At 50.3% G+C, this 27757-nt stretch overlaps 1 protein-coding gene across 1 annotated transcript; it reads left to right on the forward strand.

The window, feature by feature from the left end:
• Nucleotides 1-13464: 13464 nt before the first annotated feature.
• Nucleotides 13465-27757, forward strand: RFC2 (replication factor C subunit 2). Its single transcript, XM_074264045.1, has 11 exons — nt 13465-13663; nt 14734-14803; nt 15471-15512; nt 16033-16139; nt 17773-17874; nt 18544-18644; nt 25345-25502; nt 25602-25667; nt 26388-26468; nt 26703-26816; nt 27401-27757. Exons 1-11 carry the CDS (start codon nt 13551-13553, stop codon nt 27509-27511), a joined length of 1065 nt encoding a protein of 354 aa, XP_074120146.1. The 5' UTR covers nt 13465-13550; the 3' UTR covers nt 27512-27757.

Below are 27757 nucleotides of genomic sequence, written 5' to 3' on the forward strand. Positions count from 1 at the left end.
TCCGCTCCTTAGCGGCATTCCGGCTCCGGCTCCTTTCTCTAAACTCAATTTTGCAGCCAGGAGGCAGCTCAAGGTCACGGCCAAGGATGGCTCCTTATTACCGACCATTTCCTCGGAGCCGTGTGAAGGCAAGAAGGACGAGAGGTGAGATTTGGGCAGAGAAACTCCTGCCACAACTCACCGCCTGCAGCCATCCCTGGGGACTCAGGGGACCCTGAGGGTCTGTTTTACAGAAAGGTAAATCAAGGCAAGAAAGGCAAATAAGACAAGCACAACCTGGGGGAGGACCCAGAATGATCTGTGGATGTAAAGGAACATAACAGAACTTCTGAAATGACAAACTGGGAAATCAGGAGAAAAGGGAGCCGGAAGTGCTTGGCCAGTGAGATGTGCCCCGGGTTCGGGGTTAAAGACCTGAGTTCAAATCTCGGCGCTGCCACTTCCTGACTGGGGGACCTTGAGTGAGCCATTAAATCACCCTGGGCTTTGTAACGTGCTGTTGTCTCCAGAAGCTCCGATCGCACTTAGTAAGAACCTAACAGGCCTTTACTTTCCTCATCTGCAAAATGGGGGATGTTGGAATGGAGGATTCTAGTGGGGCCGTGATGCTGAGATCTGTGATGGGACCTGTATGTGGCTGGAGTGCTGGAGGGGGGGATAAAGACTCCAAGAGACAAAGAGAGACAGAGATAGAGACACAGGGGGAGAGACAGAGAGACACGGGGGAGAGACAGGTAGAAAAAAAGAGACAATCAGAGACAGAGACAGAGAGAGATACACAGAGAGACAAAGTGACTGAGACAAAGACAGAGTGTAAGAAAGCTTTTTCTTTCCTTTTTCTTTTCTTTCTTTTTCTTTTCTTTTTTTTCCCCCCTGAGGCAGTTGGGGTTAACTGACTTGCCCAGGGTCACACAGCCAGAGAGGGTTAAGTGTCTGAGGCTGGATTTGAACTCAGGGCCGGTGCACCACTTTGCTGCCCCAACAGACAGCTTTTTAATCCTTAAACGGTTGGCTCTTACTATATGGAGTAACGGAGAGATGCTAGCTAACATTATATGAACAGAGCAGAGAAATGCAGCCCAAGGGAGAAACTATATACATTAACTACAGCCAAGTAAATGAAGACAAAGCTAAAACGCAAAGCCCCACTCAGAGCAGTGCGATGACCGTGGCTGGCGGCAAATGACTCACTTTGGAGCCTACTTCTTTTTTCAGGAGAGAGGTGGTGGACCACGGGGGCAGAAATGCTCATACTCTCATAGTCTAGTCACTGCATCAGACCTTTCTGTTTAAGGGGAGGCTTGAAGGAAAGCTACCCCAGTGGTGAGGGGGATCCCTGGGCACTGCTTCCGGTATAAGGAACAAGATGGATTCTATAACAAGCCCAAGGCCGCTCTGACGGAGGAGGGTTAGCACTGGGGCTTCAGCCCGAGCTGGAATTCTGTTCAGATTTATATCAGAGCAGGAAGCCCATCAAGGAAAGCACGGCTTGCAAAGGCTCGCCGAGCTAAGGGCACAGGCCCGCTGCCCCAAGGCCGGGAGGCCCCGTCCCTCATGCTCTCACTCCTCTGAGCTGGGGGGGCTTGCTCCCCAAGAGCCCCGTGGGAAGCCTCTGGGGCCCGTTTCCTGTTTCCTCACTCTCCAGCCCCCCAGCCCTGTGCCCCTCATCTCCAGAGGGGCCGGGCTCCCTGTTTGCTTGCTGACTGCTCGCCCTGCCCCCTAATCCATCCCAGATGTTGGTCACCTCGCCCTAACCGCCTTCTTCCTCATGCCGGGCCCAAAGCCCCTTGGACCCGGCCCCAGAGGGCGGGCATCCGATGCCCTCCGGCTGCCTTCCCCTGCCTCCTCCTGGCAGAACTCGGCGTGGCGATCGCCCCCGCGTCCCCCAGTGAGCCCCAGATGGTCCGCCAGAAAGAAAGCCCGACTTCCTGTGTGTCCGGCAGAGCTGGGGAGAACATTCTTTCCCAGGAAAGCATCTGCCGTTCAGGAGAGGACGCCGCAGTCCCGCCTCGGAACGCTGTCCCTGAGAGAGTGTAGACATCCTGGAGAGGAATATAAATAGAGAGCGGCCCAGGGGTGCCGACCCCGGACAGCGGAGCTGGGAGTCCGGCCGAGCCCAAGGCCCTCAGGTCTGGTCTGAACTCTTCAGGTGCCCTCCCTCCACCCCAGGGGAGACCACGTTTCCCCCGGGAGCCCCTGGGGCAGGGCGAGGTGGGAGCAATCCGTGCCCACAGCAGCTGAGGATCTGTGCCATCCGGAAGGGCCCGGACTGGGGACCAAAAGCCAGAGCGGATCCCGGCCTCCCCTCAGCTTCCCCAGCTATAAATATGGGTAAAGATCCTTGTACTTCTCAGCTCACAGAGGTGTTGGGAGGCAAGGGATGGGTACAACTTGGCCCAATTTCCCCTCTTCTCTCCCAGCCTTTGTACCCTCTGCCTCCAGGCCGCCCAGCTCCTACTTCCTTTCGGAAGCCTCCCTTTGCTTCCAGATTCAGTTCCAGCCCCTTTCTATCCCTCCAGCTACTGCCGCCCCCACATCACTTCCTATTCTCCCCGCTATTTGGGCATTTTTCCGTTGGGTCCCGCTCCTTCTGGCCCCATTGGGGGCAGAGATATGGGAGAAATCTGCTATTTCCTGCTCCAGCTCCTCTGACAGATGAGGAAGCCAAGTAACAGGGTTAAGTGACTTGTTCAGAGTCACCCAGCTACTGAGTGTCTAAAAACGCCTTGATTTTTCCTGACTCTGGGTTCAGGGATACATTAGTGGACTTATTTAATTATCAAAACTGTAATGTCTATCTCTCCCTCTCTCTCCACCCCCCCCCTCTCTGTCTCTCTCTCTCTGTCTCTCCCCCTCTCTGTCTCTCTGTGTCTCTTTCTCTCTCTGTGTGTCTCTCTCTGTCTCTCTCTCTCTCTCTGTGTCTCTCTCTGTCTCTCTGTGTCTCTGTGTGTGTGTCTCTCTCTTCATCTCTTTCTTGGTGTCTCTGTCTCTATTTCTCTTTCTCTCTCTGTCTCTCTCTTTCTCTCTCTCTCTCTCTGTCTCTCACTCTTTCTCTGTCTCTCTCTCTGTCTCTCTGTGTCTCTGTCTATGTCTCTCTCTGTCTCTCTCCTCTCTCTCTTTTTCTGTCTCTCTCTCTCTCATTTGCTCTCTGTCTCTCTCTGTCTCTCCCTGTCTCTGTCTCTCTCTCTTTCTCTCTCTCTCTCTGTCTCTCTCTTCTCTCTGTGTCTCTCTGTCTCTGTGTCTCTCTCTGTCTCTCTCTGTCTCTGTGTGTTTCTCTGTGTCTCTCTGTGTCTCTGTGTCTCTGTCTGTTTCTCTGTCTCTGTCTCTCTCTGTCTCTGTCTCTCTCTGTCTCTCTGTCTGTTTCTCTGTCTCTGTCTCTCTCTGTCTCTGTCTCTCTCTGTCTCTCTGTCTCTCTGTCTCTCTCTCTCTTTCTCTGTCTCTGTCTCTCTCTGTCTCTTTCTCTCTCTGTCTCTCTCTGTCTCTGTCTGTTTCTGTCTCTGTCTCTCTCTGTCTCTGTCTCTCTCCCTCTCCCCCCACCGACCTTCTCCTGCATCCCCCAGTCTTCGAGAGTACTCTGACCACTCAGACCCTAAGGCACACAGGGAGATGCTACAGCAGCATCTGCACTCACTCCTGCTGAGGGCAGTTCTCCTCCTCCTGCCCTGCCCTGCCCTTCCCTCCATATAAAATATCTCTTTCTATAGCACAGTTAATCACATAGCAAACGTTTGATGGGGGGGGGGGGGCGCAGAGTGGCCAGAGGTCCAGGCTTGTGACCCAGAAGCCTTTGGGCCACGCCCTAGGATTCTGGCTCATGAAATCGCTGCTCTGCATCCGCTTGGGGTGTGTCCACAGAAGGGGGCCCAGGCTGGTCCCTCCCCAAAGGCTCTGTCTCTTAGCTCAATATTTAGCATCCTTCAGACAGTTCACACACTTCTAAAGGAAGTTAAATCCATGGAAACAAAGCAAAAGTGGGAGCTTGATGACAAGGACAGTGGCACCCACTGGCCCGAGACTTTCTCCCTAAAAATTCTCTTTTTATGCCAGAGCTCAGTGAACAGGGGTTGGATCTGGAAACTGGAGACTTTGCTTTGGTCACTGATTCTGCCCTTAGCGGTATAAGCTGCATGATCTCGGGCAACTTACATTTCCCTTCTGGACCTCAAGGAATCAAGTAGATGCCCCCCGCCTCATCATCTAGCATTAGTTGGCGCCATAGGACATAGATCACTGGGCCTGAGTTCAAATTCAGCCTCAGACACTAGCTGGATGACCTTGAACAAGTCGTGTAACTGCTCTCTGCCTCGGTTTCCTCATCTGTAAAACGGAGCTCATAACAGCCCCTACTTTACAGAGCCGGTGCAAGGACCACATAAGATAATATTTGTAAGAGATTTTATAAATGCTGGCAATCATGAGCACTTGCTCAAGGTGATACAGACTACATTTTAGGGACCGGATTTGAAATCAGATCCTGTGCCTTCAGAGCCAGTACTCTGTCCCCTGCACACGTTAACAAAGCACGATCCCTCATCCCCAGCAGCCTGGATATATTCTTTGAATACCTTGGGTCGAGACAAGAGAGGGGCCAGTGAAGACGACCTCCGGTTATTAGACACCGACACCGACGCTGACATGGAAATTGTTGCCCATCCCGTAGTACTTTGGTTCAGAAAGACAGGGGAGCGCACAGTCAGACCATTTCACATGCCAGGTCCAGCCTTTGCACCTTTGAAATATCACCCAGGAGGCAACAGCAACCAAAGCACTAAATTGTTCGTGGTCCCCACAGACGGCCAAGGGTTTCCTCCCTTCCTGGCTCCAATAGAGAAGTTCATATATAATTCATGAAAATTGAGGCCCTGGGAGGCCTCAGCACAAACTGGAAGTAAATATTTAGAGGGGGAGGGAGAGGAATGTTTGATGAGAGGCAGGTTATAACGGTCTGCAATGAGGAACTGAAGAACTCACGCCAAGGATTATGGGATGGGGGGCTACCAGGAAGCAGGTGCCAGGGTTCGAGTATGAATTTACTGTGTGTCCAGAGAAAACTTACTTCACCTGCGTGAGTGACGCTCATGACTAAAATGCCGCCAGCCCCACAATTTGTATTTTAAAACAGATTTCTAAATCTTATAAGACTGTTCCCTCCTTGCTATCCCTACTCTCTACCTGTTTCAGTGTTCTCCTTGGATGCTCCATCTCCTGGACAAAAGTGATTTCTCCCTCCCCTCATCTCCCTTAGCACTTTTGCTCTCTCTTATACAGCTATTAATTTTGTTTTGCCAGAGAGAGATAGCTAGAGAAATGGATGGGTGGATAGATAAAAGGCAGGTAAGCAGAGAGATGAGATACAGAAATGGATAGATGATAGATTAGACAGGTAGATGGAAGGCAGATGAGTGGAAGGAAAGAAAATAGATAAATGATAGAGGGTAGGTAAGCAGTCAAGAAGGAGGGAAGAAAGGGAGCGAGGAAGATAGAAAGAGACAGTAGAGAGCAGGTAAGTAGAAAGATAGATGCTCAGTAGTTAATGGATGAGAAAGAAAAAGAAAGAAAGAAAGAAAGAAAGAAAGAAAGAAAGAAAGAAAGAAAGAAAGAAAGAAAGAAAGAAAGAAAGAAAGAAAGAAAGAAAGAAAGAAAGAAAGAAAGAAAGAAAGAAAGAAAGAAAGAAAGAGGAAGGAAGAAAGAAAGAAAAAGGAAGGAAGGAAGGAAGGAAGGAAGGAAGGAAGGAAGGAAGGAAGGAAGGAAGGAAGGAAGGAAGGAAGGAAGGAAGGAAGGAAGGAAGGAAGGAAGGGAGGAGACCCAAACAAAGATGATGACTGAGTATGAAGAGACAAGACCCTTACATGAGCAGCTAGGCAACATAGTAGGTAGATTCCCCGGCTGGGGGGACGACTATATTCCAAAATTAACTTGCTATCAAAGCCTTGTTATTTCCCAATAGATAAATGAACAAATTAACTCGATCCTCCTGACTCCAGCGCCAGTGCACGGGCTACCTGCTCCATCTGCTTGAATTTACATTTCTAATTATTAGTGATTTCAGAATGCTTTTATAATTACTGATATCTAGATGTAGAGAAGACATCTAGGTATCAATAACCATTAAGTAAAAGCATTCTGAAATCACTAATAATTAGGAAGGTAAACTCAAGCAGATGGGGCAGGTAGTTAGTGAAGTGACTCTAGAGTCAGGAGGATCTGAGTTCACTTGACACTAGTTGTGTGACTTTGGGAAAGTGACTCGCCCCCCCCCAAAAAAAAACTATACAAAAACCTTGTCAAGCCAACAAGTATTAAGTGCCTACTGTATGCCAGACACCGTGCTAAATGCTACTTGAATTGATTATAGACTTAAAAGTAAAAGCAAGATGTATACAACAGAGATTCCCCCTTTCCCATACAATCCATTTTTTTCATTCTACTTTTTATATGGAAATGCTCCTTTTATTTGGTGTTGGTTCGGTTCAGAATAATATCTTCACAAATACATAAATAAAGAAACTGAGTCTGCTGGTTTTTGCTTAACTATTTCCCGATATTCCAAGGGAAGGATTCCACTGGAAGTTGGAGGAGATACAGAATAGCTAGAAATAACTAGAGTGTGATGTAAAAACAAAAGGCACCAATAAAAATTATTGAAATTATTGATACACACACACATACACAGTGTCACTGGGTTCTAGTCAATTAGTCAAATTTTGGGGTTTTTTTCAGCAAAGATACTGAAGTGGGTTCCCATTTCCATCTCTAGTTCATTTGACAGATGAGGAAACTGAGGCAGAATAAAATGAGCTGCCAGGGTTGCCCTTTAAACTCAGGAAGATGAGCCTTCCTGAATCCAAGCTCAGTACTGCAGCCACTACACCACCTAGCTGACAGGTATATGTACACACACGTGCACACACACACACACACACGCAACACACACACGCACACACACATGCACACACACGCAACACACACATGCACACACACACATGCAACACACACACACGCACACACACACACACATTTGCAGGAGCAGCTAGGTGGCACAGTGGAGAGATGGCCAAACCTGAGTCAGGAAGACCTAGATTTAAATCCAGCCTCAGACACTTACTGGGTGACCCTGGGCATATTAGCCCCCTTTTGCCTCAGTTTCCTCATCTGTCAAATGAACTAGAGAAAGAAATGGCAAACCACTCCAGTATCTCTGCCAAGAAAACCCCAAATGGGGTCAAAGATGACAACAACATACGCATTTGCGTGTGTGTGTGCGTGTGTGTGTGCATGTGTGTGTGTGTGTGTGTGACTATGTGGAAGGGCAGCACACTCGGACTCCTGGAGCCCGAGACAGGCAGGGTGTCTGTTGGAAGGACTCCCCACAGAAATGCATTACCTCCAGAGGGACAGCTTGTTCCCAGAGGAGTCGATGGATCAGGAAGCAACACGTCGGAAGTCCTGGGTTCCGATCCCACTCGGAGATGAAGTAACTTGTCCAAGATCGCCCAATGGAAATTCAGCAGGAGAAGAGATGCTCGAGCCTGGGTTTTCTTTACTCTGAGGGCATTTCTCTATCCAGGTATGCAAAGTCAATAGCAAGAAATGGGTGGGGGTGCAGGGAGGGGTCACTGGCAGAAGTTGGTGCCTGAGCTGAGCCTTAAAAGTAGCTAAGGGGTCCAGGACGTGGAGATGCGTGGGGAGGGCAGCCTCCTCTCAGTCCCAAAGTAGAACTAGAGCACGCAGGGCCATGTGCCGGGAGCAAGACAGCAGTCTTGAGTCTAGAATGCACAAGGGAGCACATACGGGCAGGCGGGGAGGAGCGGAGCCAGACTGTGTGGGGCAAGAGATGACAAACAGGAACATCTATGTCACCTCAGAGGCAATGGAGAGCCAGGAAGGTTCGGGAGGAGCAGAGTGGCCAATGGCCAGCCCGGTGGGAAGAGCGGGGGGGGGGGGGGTCTGCTTCGGAGCTCAAGCTTCCTTCACCCCCATCTTGTTGCCTCTCAGCCCACTGCCCCTCAGGCCATCCTCCATCCCTTCTCCCTGCCTTCCCTCCCAGAACGACCCCTTGGGAAGAGTATCCACTGCTCATCGTCTCCGTTTCATCTCAGAGATGCTCTCACGCTCAATTTCTTCCTTCTGGCTCCCATCCAGGCCGCTTTGCTTTGGAGGAAAATGCCGGCCTGGCGGAGCTTGTCTCTCCCAGAGAATGGAAGGGCCGTTTTTCAGCCGTTCCCCTTCCTTGCCTTCTTCCCGCCCTCCTTTCTGCCCCCTCGGGGGCAAGGACCTCCATGCTGTGGAGGGGTTAATCCACTCAGATGGAGCCCACAGCTGCAGAGCGGGAAGGACTTGAGGGATTACTGAGCTCAACCTCCTTGCCCATTTTACAGATGAGGAAATTGAGGCACAGAAGGCTTGAGTGACTACTAGAATCTACTACTAACCTACTGTTTACCTGAACCATGAGTTTGGTAAGAGTCTAAGGTGGGATGTCAATGCTGCTGCACCAGGCTGCCTGATAGCAGTGTCTGACTCCTCCCTCTTCCTCATCCTTCCCATCCCATCACTTGGCAAGTCCTTGTGGTCCGGAGGGAGGCTCGGTGGTTCTCACGTGGGACCCGCCGGTTTGAAGCCTGCCTCTGCCGCCGGCCGGGCCTTGGTTTCAGCATTCGGAAAAGTGACCCGGGATCCCACGCGCCTGCAGATGCTTTCACAAGCCTAGAATGGGGGGTGGGGGGATGTTCAGCCTCTGCTTGTCGCTGCCCCCTCCAGAAACCCAGCATGGCGCTGCCCGTGAGATCAGCACCTCAGGGGGAGGGGCCCATGGGCCATCCACACACAAAACTACAGGAGAAACTAAGAGAAGAGCTAGACTCCCTGGACCGGAGTGAGAAGGTATCCGGCCCCAGACGGAGGCTGAGGTCTCTAGGGAGTCCTGTGCACTTCTGGCCTCTCCCTGTTGGTGTTTGGCTGCATTTTCAAAGAGGATCAATGTTTTCACAGGGTGATGTCCTGCTGAATTGGGGTTAAGTGAGTCTGGAGAGTATGTTCTGTCTCCCCCCCCCTCTCTCTTTCTGCATCTCTGTCCATCTCTGTCCTCCTTCCCCTTTTTCTCTGCTCTCTCTCCCTTTCTCTTTTTTCCCTTTCTCTCCCCCTTTTCTCTCTCTCTCCTTTCCTTTGTTCTCATTCTCTTTTCCTTCCCTTTCTCCCTTTTTCTTTCTCTCTCAGCCTTGCTCAATCTCTTCCTCCCTTCCTCTTTTTCCTTCTTTTCTTCCCTTCTCTCTCCCTCTCTCCCCCTCTCTTTCCTTTCTTCTCATTCTCTTTTCCTTCCCTTTCTCCCTTTTTCTTTCTCTCAGCCTTGCTCAGTCTCTTCCTCCCTTCCTCTTTTTCCTTCTTTTCTTCCCTTCTCTCTCCCTCTCTTTCCTTTCTTCTCATTCTCTTTTCCTTCCCTTTCTCCCTTTTTCTTTCTCTCAGCCTTGCTCAATCTCTTCCTCTTTTTCCTTCTTTTCTTCCCTTCTCTCTCCCTCTCTTTCTCTCTTTCCTTTCTTCTCATTCTCTTTTCCTTCCCTTTCTTCCTTTTTCTTTCTCTCTCAGCCTTGCTCAGTCTCTTCCTTCCTTCCTCTTTTTCCTTCTTTTCTTCCCTTCTCTCTCCCTCTTTCCTTTCTTCTCATTCTCTTTTCTTCCCTTTCTCCCCTTTTCTTTCTCTCTCAGCCTTGCTCAGTCTCTTCCTCCCTTCCTCTTTTTCCTTCTTTTCTTCCCTTCTCTCTCTCTCTCTCCCTCTCTTTCTCTCTCTTTCCTTTCTTCTCATTCTCTTTTCCTTCCCTTTCTCCCTTTTTCTTTCTCTCTCAGCCTTGCTCAGTCTCTTCCTCCCTTCCTCTTTTTCCTTCTTTTCTTCCCTTCTCTCTCCCTCTCTTTCCTTTCTTCTCATTCTCTTTTCCTTCCCTTTCTCCCTTTTTCTTTCTCTCTCAGCCTTGCTCCCTCTCTCTGCCTCTTCCTGTCCCCCACCTTTACCATCTTCTGACGGCTCTCCAGCACTGCCACCCGGTGCCTCAGTTCCTCAGTCCAGGCTTGGGCACATCTCATGCTATCCCTCTAGTGCTTTGATGCCATCTTCCTACCCCAAGAAGAGGGCCCTCATTAAAAAAAATAATAATAATAAAATAAAAAAGGAACCATGTGCTCTGGACTCTTTTGCCTCTCCCCTCCCCCACTGGCCAGTCTTCCTCTTCTTCTCCATCACCTTCAGCCTCTCCCAGGTAGATGCCCAACCCATCATCAAATATGTCCCTTGGGGCAAACACACCTTATTTTTTCCAGTTAATCAGACGGGAAATTTCTCGTTCTTGGATAATAAACTCTCCCACATTGGAACCCGCCTCTCTTCCGTCTCTTTACAACCCCCTTGTCCAGATCCCCAGTGCTTCTTACCTGCGGCAGTGGCCCCTCACCGGCCCGGTCCCCTTCCTCGGGGCTCCGTGAGCTTGTGGGGCTTGCCTTTCACATTTTAACAGCTGTTTCAGCGGCATTAGTCAGCCACGTTTCCTGATTTTACAGCCAAAGGAGCAGAAGCTGCATGATCGTGGCCTTTGTGGGATTTTGAGGCCCATGCACCAGCATCGGATTTAAATTCAAGCCCCCTGTTACTTTGTTGTTGCTTCTAACTCTTTGTGATCCCATTTGGGGCTTTCTTGGCAGAGATATTGCCATACTTTGCCATTTCCTTCTCCAGCCCATTTGAAAGATGAGGAAACTGAGGTAAGCAGGGTTAAGTGACAGCCCGGATAGGGACATGGATCACAACGTCGGGAGGGGACCCCAGAGCGTGCAGGTGAGCTGGACTTGAGCATCTGAGAGAGATCTGAACTCAGAAAATAATGCTTTCTGGCCCCAGACCAGGCCCTCTAGACGTTGTCGCCTTCCCTCGCACAGGGCGCTGCCGTTTGTCAGGATAAACAGTAAACAACTGAGAGAGTGAAGGCCCAAGAGGCTTCCCCTAAAAGAGGGATCTCCTGGGCTTCACTGGCTCTTTGTAGAGGGCACCGTGCCCGCCTTGGGTACAACGTCCCAACAACCGGGGACACAGCGGGGAGGTCCGCGTGCGGAGCCTTGAAGGAAGCCGGGATTCCCAGAGCGCTTCTGAGAACACCGGCAAACCTCGGGTACGGAGAACTCAATGTAACATCACAGAGGAGACGCGCAGGACCGAGTAGCTCAGGGTTCTGGTATGTTTTGTCCAAACAGATTCAGGCGAAGGCTGGGCTTGAATTTTGACTTTTGGCAGTTCTTACTGTGTGACTTAGGAGAAGTATTTCCTCTCTCTGGACCTCAATTTCCCATCTGAGAAATGGGTAGTTTCTAAGCTCCTAGAGGATCTTTCACTCATTTGGGGTCACGCTGGCCAGGGTCCGAGATCTCTACCTGACTTTCGGCTCTCCCCGGAAAGGCGTCCCTGGCCAGGCTTTCTCCACACGAAGCTGGTCGAGTACTGCGGGCCTGCTGCAGGACACGTGAAACTGGGCTGTGCCCAGGCACGCAGGGAAGGCTTTGCCACCCTCTGAGATGCCCCCTCCTGCTACTCTGCCCGGGCACACAGCCGTTTGTGTGCCCCCCCCCCCAACTCTGCAGGGGCTGTGTTACTTTGTTTGTTTTTTACTTCCTTCGTGCTCCCAGCACTCCGCACCGCGTGTCAAAAAAAAGCTTCTTGACTGACAGGAGACAGCAGCAGCCAGTCCGAAAAGAAGTTGCTGGAAAGACAGGAGGGCGTTAAATGCAGCATGGGCTCTGGTGTGTGTGCGTCTGTGAGAGTGTGTGAATGTGTGAGTATGTGAGTGAGTGTGTGAGTGTGTATATGTGAGTGTAACTGTGTGTCTGAGTGTGTGAGTGTGTGTGAGTGAGAGTGTATGAGTGTGTGAGTGTAAGTGTGAGTGAGAGTGTATGAGTGTAAGTGTGAGTGAGTGTGTGAGTGTGTATGAGTGTGTGAGCAAGTGTGTGAGTGTGTATGTGTGAGTGTAACTGTGTAAGTGTGTGAGTGTATGAGTGTGTGTGTAAGTGTGAGTGAGTGTGTGTGAATGTGTGTGTATGTGTGAATATGTGAGTGAGTGTATGAGTGTGTGTGTATATGTGAGTGTAACTGTGTGTCTGTGTGTGTGAGTGTGAGTGTAAGTGTGAGTGAGAGTGTATGAGTGTAAGTGTGAGTGAGTGTATGAGTGTGTGTGTATGTGTGAATATGTGAGTAAGTGTATGAGTGTGTGAGTGTGTATATGTGAGTGTAACTGTGTGTCTGTGTGTGTGAGTGTGAGTGTAAGTGTGAGTGAGAGTGTATGAGTGTAAGTGTGAGTGAGTGTATGAGTGTGTGTGTATGTGTGAATATGTGAGTAAGTGTATGAGTGTGTGAGTGTGTATATGTGAGTGTAACTGTGTGTCTGAGTGTGTGAGTGTAAGTGTGAGTGAGAGTGTATGAGTGTGTGAGTGTAAGTGTGAGTGAGAGTGTATGAGTGTAAGTGTGAGTGAGTGTGTGAGTGTGTATGAGTGTGTGAGTGTGTATGTGTGAGTGTAACTGTGTAAGTGTGTGAGTGTATGAGTGTGTGTGTAAGTGTGAGTGAGTGTGTGTGAATGTGTGTGTGTGTGAATATGTGAGTGAGTGTATGAGTGTGTGTGTATGTGTGAATATGTGAGTAAGTGTATGAGTGTGTGAGTGTGTATATGTGAGTGTAACTGTGTGTCTGAGTGTGTGAGTGTAAGTGTGAGTGAGAGTGTATGAGTGTAAGTGTGAGTGAGTGTATGAGTGTGTGTGTATGTGTGAATATGTGAGTGAGTGTATGAGTGTGTGAGTGTGTATATGTGAGTGTAACTGTGTGTCTGAGTGTGTGAGTGTGAGTGTAAGTGTGAGTGTGTGTAAGTCTGTGAGTAAGTGTGCGAATGTGTATATATGTGAGTGTGTGTGTAAGAGTGTAAGTGTGTGAGTGAGTGTGTAAGTCTGTGAGTAAGTGTGCGAATGTGTATATGTGTGAGTGTGTGTAAGTGTGTGTGAGTGTAAGTGACTGAATGTGTGAGTGTGAGTGAGTGTGTGAGTGTGTAAGTGTGCGAGTGTGTGTGTAAGTGTGCGAGTGTGTGTGTAAGTGTGAGTGTGTGTGAGAGATCTTTAAAAAATTTTTTTTGAGACGATTCTTTTTTGAATCCCCTTCATTTCTCTCCATATGTGACGTCGCTGCAGCACCAGCCCTTATAACAAAGATTGAAAAAAAAAATTACAAAACTTTACCAAACTGAACCAACAAGGAACTGATGCATACCTTTTAACACACACGCACGCGCACGCACACACGCACGTACGCACGAGCGCGCGCGCATCTCCTTAGCAACATCCTGGTCTATTTCCCTCTTTCCTTCAATTTCCTCTCCCCCCCTCCCCTTCCTCTCCCTCCGTTCCCCAGCGCGCAGGCGCAAAAGGGGCGGGCCTGCGCCTCAGCCGCGCACGTTTAGACGCCCGGGAGTAGGCGGGGCGTAGCGGGCGGCGTCACTACGTCGGCCGGGGCCGGTGGCGGGAAGGTGTTTTGGTGACAATGGAAGTGGAGGAGAATGGAACTGCCCCGGTCCCGGCCCCGGCCCCGGCCTCCGGCTCGGCCCCGGCCTCCGCTCCCGGCAAGGCCCCCGGGACTCACTACGAGCTGCCCTGGTGAGCGGGGCCGGGGCCGGGGCCGGGGAGGACTGGCATCCTGCAATCTGCCGCAAACGCGGACTGATTAAGCGTCCGTTATATGCACAGCTGGGCAGGGGGACGGGGGACAGGGACTCACCGTGAACCCCGTGCACCCGCCCGGAATGTTCTGTACCCAAACATGGGCGGGGCAGTCGGGAGGGACTTCCTGGGGCCGCCAGGAGGAAGGGGGGGGGGCCGATGGAGCCCATTGTACAGGTGAGGAAACTGAGGCCGCGGGAAAGGCTGCGGGGGCGGCGTTCCCTCCGCCGGAGGTTGGCCCCGCCCACCCCCGCACTTCATTTCCTGTTTCTCCGGTAGTTTGCCTTCTGCTTCCTTCTGGGCCTGGAAGCTCCTTGAGGGCAGGATTCTTTGGCCCGTTTTTGTATCTCCTGAGCTTAGTACAGTGCCAGGCACATAGTAGGTGTTTAATGAATATAGATTAATGGTTAACGCCTACTGTGTGCCGGTCGCTGTGCTCAGCACATGGCGGTTTGATCCTCACTGTGACAGCGCCAAGGTCTCACCATTGTCCCCATTTTACATATGAGCAAACTGAGTCAGGCGGGGTCCCGGACCGAGATGTCGGGTCTCGCATCCCATCCCAACAAACCCTTTCTTGGTGAGGACGCGGGCCAGAAGTCCCGGGTTCCAAAGCCTTTGCATGATCTCGGAGCTTCCCGGACCTCAGTTTCCTCATCTGTAAATCAGGGAGATGGACGGATGACCTCAGAGGTCCCCGACCTTATGAGTGGGAATGGGATGATATACAGAGATATATATATATTAATTTTCCAAACACGTACGGGATAGTTTTCCACATCCACAGAACCTTACCTTACAAATTATTCTCCTTGTCCCCTGGATGTAAAGCCCGATGTTTGTTAGACACTCGTGCGTTTCCACAGTAATGGCTGCGTAAGAAAAATCAAAAAGGGGGAAATGAGAAAAGGGAAAGCAAACAGGGAAAGAGCGGGACCGGGGCTCCACACGCGGCGATCTCTCCGGTCCTGCCGCGGTTTTAAAGTGGCTTGTTTTTTCTCGGGTAGGGTGGAAAAGTACAGGCCGATGAAACTGACGGAGATAGTGGGGAACGAGGACACCGTGAGCCGCCTGGAGGTGAGGAGGGGCGGGCGCTCTGTCGGACCCGGTTCCGGAGGAGAGCTGGGTGGGGGGTCTCGGGGTCACACTTGGCCTCACCTTCGGAGGGCGCTCTCCTCTGAGAGTTTGCCAAGAACCCTGCGCAGGCACAAAGAAACGCCCACCCAGCGCGATGCTCTCCGGTTCCGGCCGGCCGCTTCACCTTTATCTGCTCGCGCAAATCCTCCAGCTATTTCTGAGCACGTCATGGCTCCTTGTGGCACCCGATGACCCACCTCCCGTTCTTCGCCACAAGAGCAGTTTTAGGCACCGGCTATCAAGAGCAGCGCTGGGTGCTGGAGACCCCAAGACGAGACCGGCTCTAGTCAGAGCCCTGTGTTTTAGATTTTTGTGAGTGACTTTTTTTAACACACGTTGGGAATGACTCATTTATCTTGTATACATTTTTTCTTCCCATTCATTTACTGCATTGATGTTGTCTGTGCAAAAACTTCAGCTCCATGTCACCAGAGCGCTCCGTTATGTCTGTTTGATTGGGATGGCGTGTCCCCCACCCCCAGCACCTGCCTCCTGTGCTCCGTCCTTCACCCCGGAATGGGGCACTTAGGATGGGTAGGATGCGCTCAGCCCTGGTTCTTAGGAGGAGCCTGCGCCCTAATGGGGCTGATTCTGCTTCTTCCCCTAGGTCTTTGCAAGAGAAGGGAATGTGCCCAATATTATCATATCTGTAAGTATTTACTCTTGGGCTTCTTCTGTTTCCTTTTCCTTGAAATAAAGTAGCCAAGAAGGCCCAATGTGAGACCATGGGCATTTATTAAGCACTTGCTGGATACCATCTAAGCCCTGGGAAATCAAAGAAGGGCAAGTCTAGGGCTGTGTTCGGGGCATGCAGGGTCTGAAGGGGGCGACGAGGGGAGGGTGTGATCCTCCAGAGGTAGCTCTGCCAATTGGGGGTGGGGGCTGGGAGGCTTCTGGCAGAAGGGAGGGAGATGGTTTCAGGAGTGTGGAAAGAGCCCCAGGGGATCACCAACCTCCGAGAGAGATAAAGGCAGGGTGCGCACGGCGCTGCCCTGAACCTTAGTTTCCTCATCTGGAAAGTGGGAATGGGAGCTCCTGCAGCACTTCCTGCCAGGTTATGTGGTCCAGTGGGCATGTAAGCAGCCTTGGGGTGGCCTTCAGGAGGGATGGAGGGGAGGGCTGATTTCCTTCTACTACCTTAAAGCGCTCATGGGAGAGTCTGTTTTTAGGGTCCTCCAGGAACTGGTAAAACCACCAGCATCCTGTGCTTGGCCAGGGCCTTGCTGGGCCCCTCCCTGAAGGACGCTGTTCTGGAGCTGAACGCTTCCAACGACAGGTGGGTCCCGGCCCCTCAGCACACTAGGAGCAGGGGGACTTTCTTCGCTCTGAGACTCGAAGCATCACTTTCTTGCACCCCCTCCCCTTGTTGGGGGTGCTTGCCTCTCTATTACTTCAGAGAAATTACTTTTTTTTGCTGAGGCACTTAGGGTTAAGTGACTCGCCCAGCATCACACAGCTGGGAAATAGTAAGTATCTGAGGCTGGATTTGATCCTGGGTCCTCCGGACTTCGGGCCCAGCACTCTATCCACTGCGCCCCCTAGCTGCCCCTGCTTCACAGGAATTAACAAAAGTCAAGAATTGTAAACTGTGGCCTATGGAACCCAGACTAGATTTTGTCATTGTTGCTTGCAAGTTTATTTTCATTTCACAGAACAAAACAAGAATTTCGTAACAAAATACAATAAAAAAGATGATTCTGCATGAAATTGCGAATCAGTTACTCCAGTAATACGACAAAGTAATCATATAAATTTCCTTTTTTCCCCCTTTCTTTTCTCCTCTCCTCCCCCCCTAGAGATGACATTTAGACACAAAAAGACATGTGTATATAAAATCACTCTGTCCATACATCGACTTAGCAGTTTTTCCTGTGAGTGCGTAGAACTTATCTTTATTTTTAATTTGTTTATAGTAGTCAAAATGACTCAATTGTCAAAAGTCGTTCTTAAAACAATATTGTTACCACATACATTGGTTCTGCTCCCTTTACTCTGTTTCACACAAGTCTTTCTGTGTCTTTCTAAGGTCTTTGACTCATCATTTTACAGCACAACAGTGTTTCATCACAATCGTACATCACAACTTGTTCAGCCGTCCCCCAGTTGACGGGCATCCCCTTATTTCCAACTCTTTCCCAGCACCCATTGCTTGTGCTTTTCCCTCCATCTTATTTTTCCCCTATCCCTGTTCCCTTATCTTTTCCCCATCCCTCCAAGGGCCCTCCCATCCCCTCCTGCCCAAAGCACCTTCATGCTTGGATAGTGTACACATGTTCTAAGTTCTTTCCTCAATCATGGTGGCATTTGGAGTTGGAAGGACCCCCGAGGTCCCCCAGAACAGGGGGTTTCCACCTCCTTTGCATCCTGGACCCCTTTGACAGCCTCCATACCCTTTCAGTCATGTTTTTGAATGCACCAAATCCTTAGGATTACAAAGAAAACCAATTATCTTGAAATAACAATAGTCAAAATATTTTTTAAAATGAGTTCATGGAGCCCGTGATGAGAATCCTCTCCATATTTACTCCCACCCTCTTATTTAACCCACAAAGGACCTCTGACCTCTTCCTTCTGATTTTGGATCTGGGGCAGGCCATTATTCTGTTATAGATTAAAATGGCTCCTTTCTAGAAACATGCATAAATCTCCTGCTTGGAGCTCCTTCCTTGGGTTTGGGAAGCTGAGAGAAGGACTGTTGGGGCAAGAACTTGGGATTTAGAAGCCAGGCTCAGCGCCAGCCTCACTGCTGCCCAGCCTCCCTCCTTGTGGGGACCAGGCCCAGCTGGGAGGTTGGTGGAGGAAGCACTTTGTGAACCATCCTCCTGGGTCGGGCGTTTCTGCTCCTGGTGGGGTTGGGGCTCGCCGTGGATTGGTTTGCCTCAGGAAGGACGGACGATTTGTCATTCCAGGGGCATAGATGTTGTGAGGAATAAGATCAAGATGTTTGCCCAGCAGAAGGTCACCCTCCCCAAAGGCCGGCACAAGATCATCATCCTCGACGAAGCAGACAGGTGGGCCAGAAGCCATGCGTCTTGTGCGGTGTCCCTAAAAAGGGGGCTGGAAGCCAGCTTCTGCCCTGGGGTGGGAGAGAATTTGTTTCCCCCATCTTTGGAGATCAATCTAGCAGAACCTGGGCCTTAACCCTCAGCCGTTCATTATTCGTTCATTTATGTGAGGTGGTCTTGTTAAGTGACTTGCCCAGGACCACCCAGCCAGGGTCAAGTGTTTGAGATCGGGGCCTCCCAGATCCCCTAACCCTTAATTCTTGATTGATGCAACAGTCATTTGTTCAATGACTCATGCGTGAGTGTGCCGGCCGCCTCGGCCTGATGAAATCTAAATGAGGCTTTATGTGGGGAGTGCCGGCTCATGGGTGAGGGGGATCGGCCACATGCCAGCCGGCCCCAAGACAGGGACAAGGCAGCTTTGCACATCTGGCCTTCCAGTAGGCAGGCTCCAGAGTTGTATCTGTTGGAAGAGTCGGAGGAAGGACTGAGGAACGACCATGCTCAGAATGGGTAGGACCTGGGGCCTCTGTCCCGTATCCCAGGGGAGGTCGTGCTTACAGTGGTTCGGGCCTGGGGTCTCTGACGCCCATGGCAGGGTCAGGAAGGGGCACAAGCCATGGCCTCTTTGTTCCCGATGCCAAATGACCAAGCCGCACCCGTTCTCCCTCCTAGCATGACCGACGGAGCACAGCAGGCCCTGAGGAGGACGATGGAGATCTACTCCAAAACGACCCGCTTTGCCCTCGCCTGCAACGCCTCAGATAAGATCATAGGTGAGGACGGGTTAGGGAGCTGCATCTTTCTATGGCCCCCACGGCCTTACCCCTGACAATTGAGGAAGCTGAGGCAGGAGGGTTCCCTGCTGGTAAGTGTCTGAAGTGGGTCTTCCCGACCCCCCGGTCAGAGCTTTTTGCCCATCGTACCCTGGTCCTCCTGGAGACTCGCCATCTCATTTCCCTTCAGCTCTCTCGGCTGTTCTTGCCTGCGTAGCCTTGTCCACCCTGCTCCTTCCTCGGCCCGTCTCAGACCCATCTCCTGGGCTCCTGCCTCTTAATCCCACCTCAGCCCCAAGCATCTTTCCTCCTGGGCTCCTCTGGCCCACACCGCCCACATTTCACATGTTCGCCTCCTCTTGTTTATTTTTGTGTACGTGCACCCGGGGCCATGGTGGATGGGAAGCCCCCCAGGGGTAGCCCTCACCAGCCCAGCCCTTGTGTCTGTGCCATCCACTAGCCTTGCCCACTGCCTCATGGGCTCAGCAGCTGTTCAGCGTTTGGTTTTTTTTTTTGAAACTGCAGAGAAATCTGACTTTTCAAAAAAAAAAAAAAAATTGGCTTTTCTGTTGCGTGGCGGTGCTCTGGTCCTGTGTATATTGCTCTCTACCGGAGTATGATAAGTGTAAAATTCTGAAGAGATTCAAGGTTTGCTAGGGGTCCGTTCATGACCAGGTTGCTTACAGGCTGATCATTTTAGTCTGGGAATTTCAGTCATGCTCCCGGTGTGGCCACAAAGGGTGGGGAGCATCGTTTTCTTGGGAAGAATCTTGGGCTTCCTTAAATATCATATATATGAATATATTATATATATAATTTTGAAATAATATATTTGCGTTTATGTATTTATAATTTACATAATATGTATACATATTTATATGATATAAATAACACATATATAAAATATGTCAGTAAAGTCACTGGCTTGTGGTCGGCCTGAGCCAAGATCTTCTTGTAAGCTGGAGCTGGCAGCTCGGAGAATGCTCACGGTCGGACGTTTGCCGCCCTTTTCTCCGCGGGTGCTCCCAGTAATGCTCTGCGTCAGCCACGCCGTGTCGTTGGCGATTTCACGCCTTTGTTTTTGCATTCGACAAAGCCTCACCCAGTGTTCATTGTGTGCCAGGCTTCCCGTGCAGGGCTGGGGAGAGGCCGTGGGCCGGCCTTCTAGCAGTGGAGAGAAGTGGACACGTCTGCACGGAGTATGTGCCAGACTGAAGACATGACAGCATCATCCTCATTCTAGTCATAGTAGGAGGTAGAGTGTTCTAGAGTAATGTTGGCTAAATGCTTTCCATTTTGTTACCTAGAAAGGAGGTGCTGTCATCAAACCCATTTTCAAAAATGAGCCAAAACTCAGTTGGACAGTGTCTGACGAGTATCCTAAGTCAGGTTTTCATAATTCCAGGCACGGTGCTCTGACCACGGGGACATCAGGCTGCTCAGAACCTGTAAAGGCAGAGTCCATAACCCGTGGTTGCTTTTTTCCAGAGGAACAAATAATTGGACCCACAAGTCTTTATCTAGAGAAACAATTGTGTAGACGATTGAGTGAATGACCATATCTAGTAATTTTTGGTTATTGAGTCATTTCGGTTGTGGTTTACTCTTCGTAACCCCATGTGGAGTTTTCTCAGCAGAGTGCTGGAGGGCTTTGCCATTTCCTTTTCCACTTATAGATGAGGAAACCAAGGAAAATGAGAGAATTTTTTTAAAGAGATGTCCAGATGTTCTACTCCTTCTCCAGTTTGTGTCTAGCTTTGACTCTGGTGGGGAATGGGACAGAGAATCCCGATTCCTGGAGATAGATCATCATGAAGGCAGCACCTGGGGAGCCCAGTTAGGAAGATTGGGATTTGCCCCATGAAACATTAATGTGGCTCGGAAAGCTGTTTGGAGTTTCTGGTTGATGTGGAAGTTCAGCTCCATTCCTTCATTGTCTTTGATTTGTTTTCAGGTCACGATAAGAAGGACTTTGTGTCCTCGTTCATTTGACTTCAATCACTACAAATTATTCCTTTGCTGCCTTTTTGAAAATCCAGGAGGGTATTACACTTCCTTTTTCCCCGTCTTAACCTTCCCCCTCACACTTTTGTCTCCAAAATGCAGCTTTTAAGAAAACTAATATTACTACTTTGAGAATATTTCAATAGGATAATAGAGTTATTTATCATAGTTCCTGCAGCCACTTGCCAAGCTTCTTGTGTCTCCTATGCTAGGGAGAGACAACATTTACAGGGACCGGTGGCTGGAGAATGATACATTGGTTTGGAGAGTTAGAGCGATGGTGGAGGGAGCCAAAGGGGAGTAGATTGACACGCTCTCCAATATGGTAGTGACGGGCTCAGAATTGGAAGTTAGGGGAGGGGGAGGGAAAGGCAGATGATTGTCGTTCCCATGAGTCCTCCAGACCCAAACAAGCAGAAAATCTCAATCTGGGTCAGTGGTTTAGGCAGTAATTGTTCTAGGAGATCAGAGGAGAGTGATTGGGCTGCCATGATGAGAGAAATCTTTCCTGAACAAGTGGAGACTCAATTCCAGGGTTGAGGGGGGCTTCAGAGGCTGCCCAACCTGCCCCTCAGAGTTTCTCCCAGCAAGCAGTTCTCCAGTATCGCCTTGTGCAATGTTTTTGCAGAATTGTTCTTCTCTTGTGCTCATTCTCCATTCCTTTTCCTGCTCCAGACTTTTAAAAAATGAGCCAGGTCAATGTGGACCCTGTCCATGGCCACAGACATCGCCCTTTCTTCATAGGGTTTTATCTGTTTATCCTTGAGAGTTTCCCGCCCTTCTCCTTTAGCATTTTAGTCCATGGAATCCTTCCTGTCCTTTCTTGAAGTCTTTCAAAATCCACTTCCCAAGTTTAGATTGCCTGAAAGACTTTCTTTTTCTATCACAAATTCTAGGTGGATCGGTCATCTCCTCAAAATGTTCATTATATCCCTTAATAAACAGTTCCTCTTTCTTGGTTGGAGTCAGCCTAGTGTCCTCCTCCCACATCCCCTTTTTTCTTTGGGGGAGACTTTATTGCCTAATGTACAAACAGGGTAGTGGGCTACATACAGCTCAGTGATTCTAGCTCTGAGAAGCATCCAAGGCCTGCAGTGAGTCAGACATGGGGAGGCCTTCTTTCCATCTGGCTGCTTCCAGGGGGGCCTTCAGCCATACACCCTGCTTGACCCCATGTTTGCTGGTCTTGACCTTCCGTGAAGACTAGGATTGTCCTTGGCTTTCTCCATCACAGCGTGAGCATTCAACAGAAATGTAATGGTATCATGGAAACCTCTTCGGAGTACTTTTGCAGCAGCACAAAGGCTCCTTGCATTTGGATCTCCTTCTTTTTGTGTCTTACTGACCTTCAAGGCCTTGGACTTGGCTTCTTTCTGGAGGGCTTCCTTCTTCCTCTTTGGTACCATCTGGGGAAAAGGTTAAAATACCATTTCCTTTTATAATCAAAGCAAGTCTAACAAAATGTACCAACTGCTTTCCTTTTGGCAAAGAGAAAGCTTCTGCAGCTGCTGTGGTTGTGGTTCCTATTTTGGCCTCCAAGCCAGATTTGTCATCTCTTATCTGACTCCTTAGCAGTTTCTGCTATCAGTCAGGTAGTCAGCCATTTAATTCCCATGACTGTTACTTCTGTTTTTTTCTATTTTTCTTCTTCCTTAAGGAGACTACATTCTCTTAGGGGAGACATGTGAGTAAATAAGTACATGAAGATAGATTCCCAGGGGTAAAAAATGGCCATTCTAATAGAATGAGAAATAGAGAACTGAAGTAACTCAACCTCAGAAGTTGAACAAGCCCTACGTGAGCTCCCTGATCATTTTAAGATCAAGTGGATTTCAAAGTGAATTTTATCAAACACTTAAAACACACTTAATTCCAATATTGCAAAAGCTGTTTGAAAAAATAGGAAAAACTAGTCCTATTAAATTTCTCTTAAGACACAACTATGATCTTGATCCCTAAACCAGGAAGAGTCAAAATAGAAAAAGAAAACTGTGGACTATTTTACCTAATATATATATATATGAATGTAAACATTTTAAATAAAATATTAGCAGAGAACCGTAGACATTTGGTATTCTCTCTGATCAGGTTGGATTTATACCAGAAATGCAGAGTTGGTTTATTGTTATCACTTATTTTTCAGTTTGTTGCCAATTGTCTATGACCCCTTTGGGGTTTTCTTGATAGAGATGCTGGAAGAGGTTGCCGTTTCCTTCTCCAGCTCATTTTACAGATGAGGAAACTGAGACAGGGTTAAATGATTTGCCCAGACTTACAGAGGCAGTTAAGGCAGAGTCAGAGACAGTCTGAGGCCCTATTTGAACTCAAGAAAACTTATCTTTCTGGAGCTCTATTCACTGTACCAATTAGGTACCCTGATTCATTATTAGGAAAGCTATAAATCACATTCCTAAGAAGAACACAAAAATTATGTGATTATATCAGTAGGTGGAGAAAAAGCTTCTTAATATGATACAATGTCTTCTCATGTTTTACTAGAAAGTTAAAAATACCAGAAGACAAAAGAATAAATGGATCCTTCCTTGATAGGAAAAGTAGAGTCTACCTAAAACCAAGTGCCAGCATTGTCTGTAATATAGCTAAATGCTTTTCCAATAAGATCAGGGTAAAGCTAAGTGTTCCATTATCAAACATTTTGGTAATGGCTCAGAAATGAAGAGATTGATCAGGGGAACAGATTAGGCACATAAAAGCAAAAAAACACAGTAGCCTAGTATTTGATAAGCCAAAAGATCCCATTTGTTGGAGAACTCAGTCGACACAAAAACTTGTGAAACTAGACCAACGTCTCACACCGTGCGCCAAGATAAGTTCTAAAGGGATACGTGGTTTAGTCATTCGAGGCAACATCATAAACATATTAGAAGGTCATGGAAGAAATTACTTGTCAGATCTAGGAATAGGGGAAAACCAAACAGAAGACAAGAATGATTTACAAGAGGTTGAATGTCTAATTTTCCATACATAAAAATAAATGCATGAAGTTAAAAAAAAGTTTTTATACAAACAAAAAACCAGTTCATTTTGTAGTAAGTTTCTCTGATAAGGTTCCCATTTCTGAGACGTATAGGAAATTTATTTAGATTTGCAAGAAAAAAAGCCATTCCCCAGTTGATAAAAGGTCAAAAGATACGAGCAGGAATTTTTCAAGCTATTGCTAGCTAAGTGAAAACATGCTCTGAATGATTAGAAAAATGCATATTGAAGCAACTGAGGTCCCATCAGATTGGCTGATAAGACAGAAAAGGAAAATGGCCTGTGTTGAAGGGCATTGGTGGAGCTGTGAAGGGGTCTGGCCATTCTGAAGAACAATTTGGAAATAGGCCCAGAGGATTATGCACCTGGGCACACCCTTTGACAACTAGGTCAGTACCCCAAAGAGACAGAAAAAGGGGGAGCAGGGGGAAAGGACCCACTTGTACAAAAATATTTATGGCCACTCTTTTAGTGGTGGCAAAGCACTGGGAATTGCGGGGTGCGCGTCAGGCAAGTTGTGGAGTTATCGTGATGGAATACCGCCACGCTCCCAGAAGTGACAAAGGAGCCACTGTCAGAAAAGCCAGTATGAAGTGAAGGGGGCAGAAGCAAGAAAACGTAAATATCAGCATAAACACAGCAAGTGAAAGATGTGGGGGCTGTGCCCGCCTCCTGGCAGAAGGCAGGGCCTCTGAGGGCACCGGGCAGCACAGTGGGGAGCGCCTGGGGCTGGAATTGTAGCTTCAGACACTCCTGACCAGGGTGGGCCCAGGCAGGCCGTTTTACCCTGTTATCCTCAGTTTCCTTGCCCATAAAATGGGGATTGTGAGAATTCAGTGAAATCCTACTTGAAAGGGGCTTAGCCCAGTGCCCGGCCCATAGCAGGCACTTCATAAATCCTCATTCTCTCTTCTTTCCTTTCCCCTTCCTCCATCCCTGAACGCAGACAAAGCAGGAATTGTTTTGATTGTAGCAGGAGGGAGAGAAGGTGGATTTGCGCTAACTGAACAAAAGAAAGCGTAAATAACACACGCACCCCGAGACAGAAGGAGGTGTCGGGGGAGGTCCCCCACAGGAGGTGTCTGGGGCTGTGTCTCAGAGGAAGCCGAGGGACCCTCATCAGGGAAGATGAGCAGGGAGAGCCTATCTGAGGGTCTGTGGGGGGTGGAGTGGAGGCGGCTGGACACTTAATCTGTCCTCCTCCAGAGGGGTCGAGTGAGGTGGACGGACAGGGTTGGAAGAGGGACATACAGAACACTGAACAGGAAAGCATGGGTTCAGATCCCCCTTGGATGCTCAACGGCTGTGTGACTCTGGGCCAGTCACCACTGCTGCCTGGGGGCCCCCTCCCCACATGGGCTGCCAAGGTAGAGCTGGGAGGGGGCTCAGTGCTCGCAGCCATTGCAGGCCCATTTCCCTGCATGCAGGTTTGAGGGAGGCTCCCTGATGGACAGGGTGGGCTTGGGGCTGTGGGAGAGCTGGGAGCCCACAGGGGTCTGGAGTTCGGTCACGAGGCGGTCATCTTTAGACGTTCAGTTTTGATCAGGACATTCCCTTTTCCGAGGGAAGCCAGACTTGGCTTGTGGGAGGCTTCATGTGGCTCAGTGGTCAGTATCTGAGGGCCCTAGGGGCTGTTGGGGCCTGGCGAAGGGAAGGGGCAGAGCCAGGGCCCCTCGCTGACCCCTGCCCCCCTCCTTAGAGCCGATTCAGTCCCGCTGCGCCGTCCTGCGATACACAAAGCTGACCGATGCCCAGGTGCTGGCCAGGCTGATGGCGGTCATCGAGAAGGAGAAGGTGGAATACACCGACGATGGGCTGGAAGCCATCATCTTCACGGCCCAGGGAGACATGCGGCAGGTAGGTGGGGGGAAGGGGCCGCTGGGCTGGGGGAGGGGGTCCTCCGGGAAACTGCCATCTCCAGTGACCTTCTCAGTAGGCCCCTCCCTTCCCCCACAGGCATTGAACAACTTACAATCCACCTATTCTGGCTTTGGCTTCATCAACAGTGAGAACGTGTTCAAGGTAAGAAGCGGGGAGGGGGGGCGGCTCGGGGCTCACGTTTCTCAGGGCCCTTCACAGAAAACAGCCTGTGGGAGCTTCCAGTAGCACCAGCTTGCTGCCCTTCCGGAATGGTGGAAGTGCCCGGAACCTGCCCTAACCCCCCACTCTCTCCTTCCCCCCTTGACTCTCGCAGACGTGGGGAGCTTCCTCTGGAAAATGAGGACGTGGCCCCACCCAAGGGGGTTTGTGCATCTCAAATAAAACTTGTATCCAAATGTATTTTTAAAAATCCATTCCGAGCTCGTGGGCTGGATCTGGGCCCGATCTGAGTCCCATCCTCCCTCCATCCCCCCGCTGGGACCCCCCTCCCCATCTGTGTGGCCGGGGGCAGCGCCGTGCCCAGTCTCTGAGAGGGGGTAGAGGTGGCAGCTCCCCCAGGGTCTCAGTTATCCTGCTGGCGTCACCATGCTTTATATCAGGTGATCTTGGGCATGCGAATCAGCCTCTCTGGGGCTCAGCTTCCTCATCTGTAAAATGGGGGGACAGGACTCTACGTCCCCCCAGGACTCGGCCCTCAGGCTGTGAGCCCGGAGTCTGGCCAGGGCATGCTCGGGTCTGTGTAAAGCTTTGTCGTGTCTGTCCACAAGAGGCCACATGTGCCTCAGGGTCAGCTGGGGAGCCGCCCGCGGCCGGCCTGAAAGCTCCCCGGCCTGAACCTCCCCGGCCTGCTCTGCTTCTCAGGTGTGTGACGAGCCTCACCCTCTGCTGGTGAAGGAGATGCTGCAGCACTGCGTGAGCGCCAACATCGACGAGGCCTACAAGGTGGGGCCCTCCCCAGAAGCACCCGTGGGGCTGGGAAGCTGCAGGGAGGGGACAGGCAGCCTGAACATCTGCGGTGTGACACCCGCCTGCCCGGGCACATGTGTTGCCGGGGCTTGGGCACTGCTGGGCCACGGGGCCTCCTGCTTTGAGAGGCTCAGCTCTGGCCATGGGGTTTCCCGTAGTGAGGGGCGCCTCCCCACTTTGGCAGCCCCCAACTGTCTCTCCTCTGCCCAGATCCTGGCCCACCTCTGGCGTCTCGGCTACTCCCCAGAAGACGTCATTGGCAACATTTTCCGTGTGTGTAAAACCTTCCAGATGCCCGAGTACCTGAAGCTGGAGTTTATCAAGGTCAGTCCCGGGTGGGAATCGCCGGCAGCCCCAGGCCCTCTTGCCCAGGCCAGGGGAGCGGCTCTTCTTCCTTCCCTTCTCTTGGGGATCACCTGCAGCCAGGCGAAATGTGACCTGTGTTTGTAAAACTCGGGCAACGTCTTGGTCACTTTTGCGGAACTTGGCCACTTTTTGTTCCTCGGGGTACGGGACAGTTCTCTGAGTGTAGCTGGGGGGGGGGAGCACGTGGGGAAATGGGTGATGGAGAAACCAGAGCCGCCCGCCCAGATCTGCTCTTGTTTTGCTTCCTTTTTCAGGACCTTAGTTTTTGTGACTCGTTTCATCAGTCAGGGATTCATGAATGAGGTTGGGCCCCCCCAAATTGTGTGTGACCCAAGACCCAGACTGGGGGGTCTCCCTTCCCCCTGTAGGCCCCCATTCTGGTTGGGGTCTCGCCCTGTGGACCTGCCAATTTCAGGAGTGGACCTCATTTCGAGAGCTAGTCTCAGTTCCCCAACTGCTTTGGAATTAAAGGAGTGGGAGAGCCGCCATCTTAACGGCTCCCCCTCAGCCACTGACCAGGCTGAATGTGATTGGTCTTTCAGGAGATCGGCTACACGCACATGAAGATAGCGGACGGTGTGAACTCCCTGCTGCAGATGGCGGGCCTCCTGGCCAAGCTCTGCCACAAGACGCTGGCGCCCGCAGCCAGCTAGATCCGGGCAGCCGGCACAGGGGCTTCAGGCAGCCCCCAGGGGCCCAGGACCACATCCTCCTGGGCTCAGGCCCAACTTAGGAGGGTCCCTCCGTGGGAGCCGGGCCTCCTCTTACTGTTCATGAGACAAGAACAGGACATTTGCCCCAAAGGGGGGTGACCTTGAAACAAGGGGCAGCTGGGACAGGCTGGGCCCTTCCCTCCCTCACCTTGTTAGAATGTCAGAAATAAATATCAGAATTTGGAG

This window comes from Sminthopsis crassicaudata, chromosome 4, assembly GCF_048593235.1.
Source record: "Sminthopsis crassicaudata isolate SCR6 chromosome 4, ASM4859323v1, whole genome shotgun sequence".
NCBI lineage: Eukaryota > Metazoa > Chordata > Mammalia > Dasyuromorphia > Dasyuridae > Sminthopsis > Sminthopsis crassicaudata.

What these genes read in the sequence shown, in the direction of transcription:
- RFC2 (XM_074264045.1), top strand. Translation starts at nt 13,551, where the DNA reads ATGGAAGTGGAGGAGAATGGAACTGCCCCGGTCCCGGCCCCGGCCCCG. An exon ending in CGCCTCAGATAAGATCATAG is followed by an intron (nt 18,645 to 25,344) that starts GTGAGGACGGGT and finishes CCCCCTCCTTAG; the next exon opens with AGCCGATTCAGTCCCGCTGC. An exon ending in CCCAGGGAGACATGCGGCAG is followed by an intron (nt 25,503 to 25,601) that starts GTAGGTGGGGGG and finishes CTTCCCCCACAG; the next exon opens with GCATTGAACAACTTACAATC.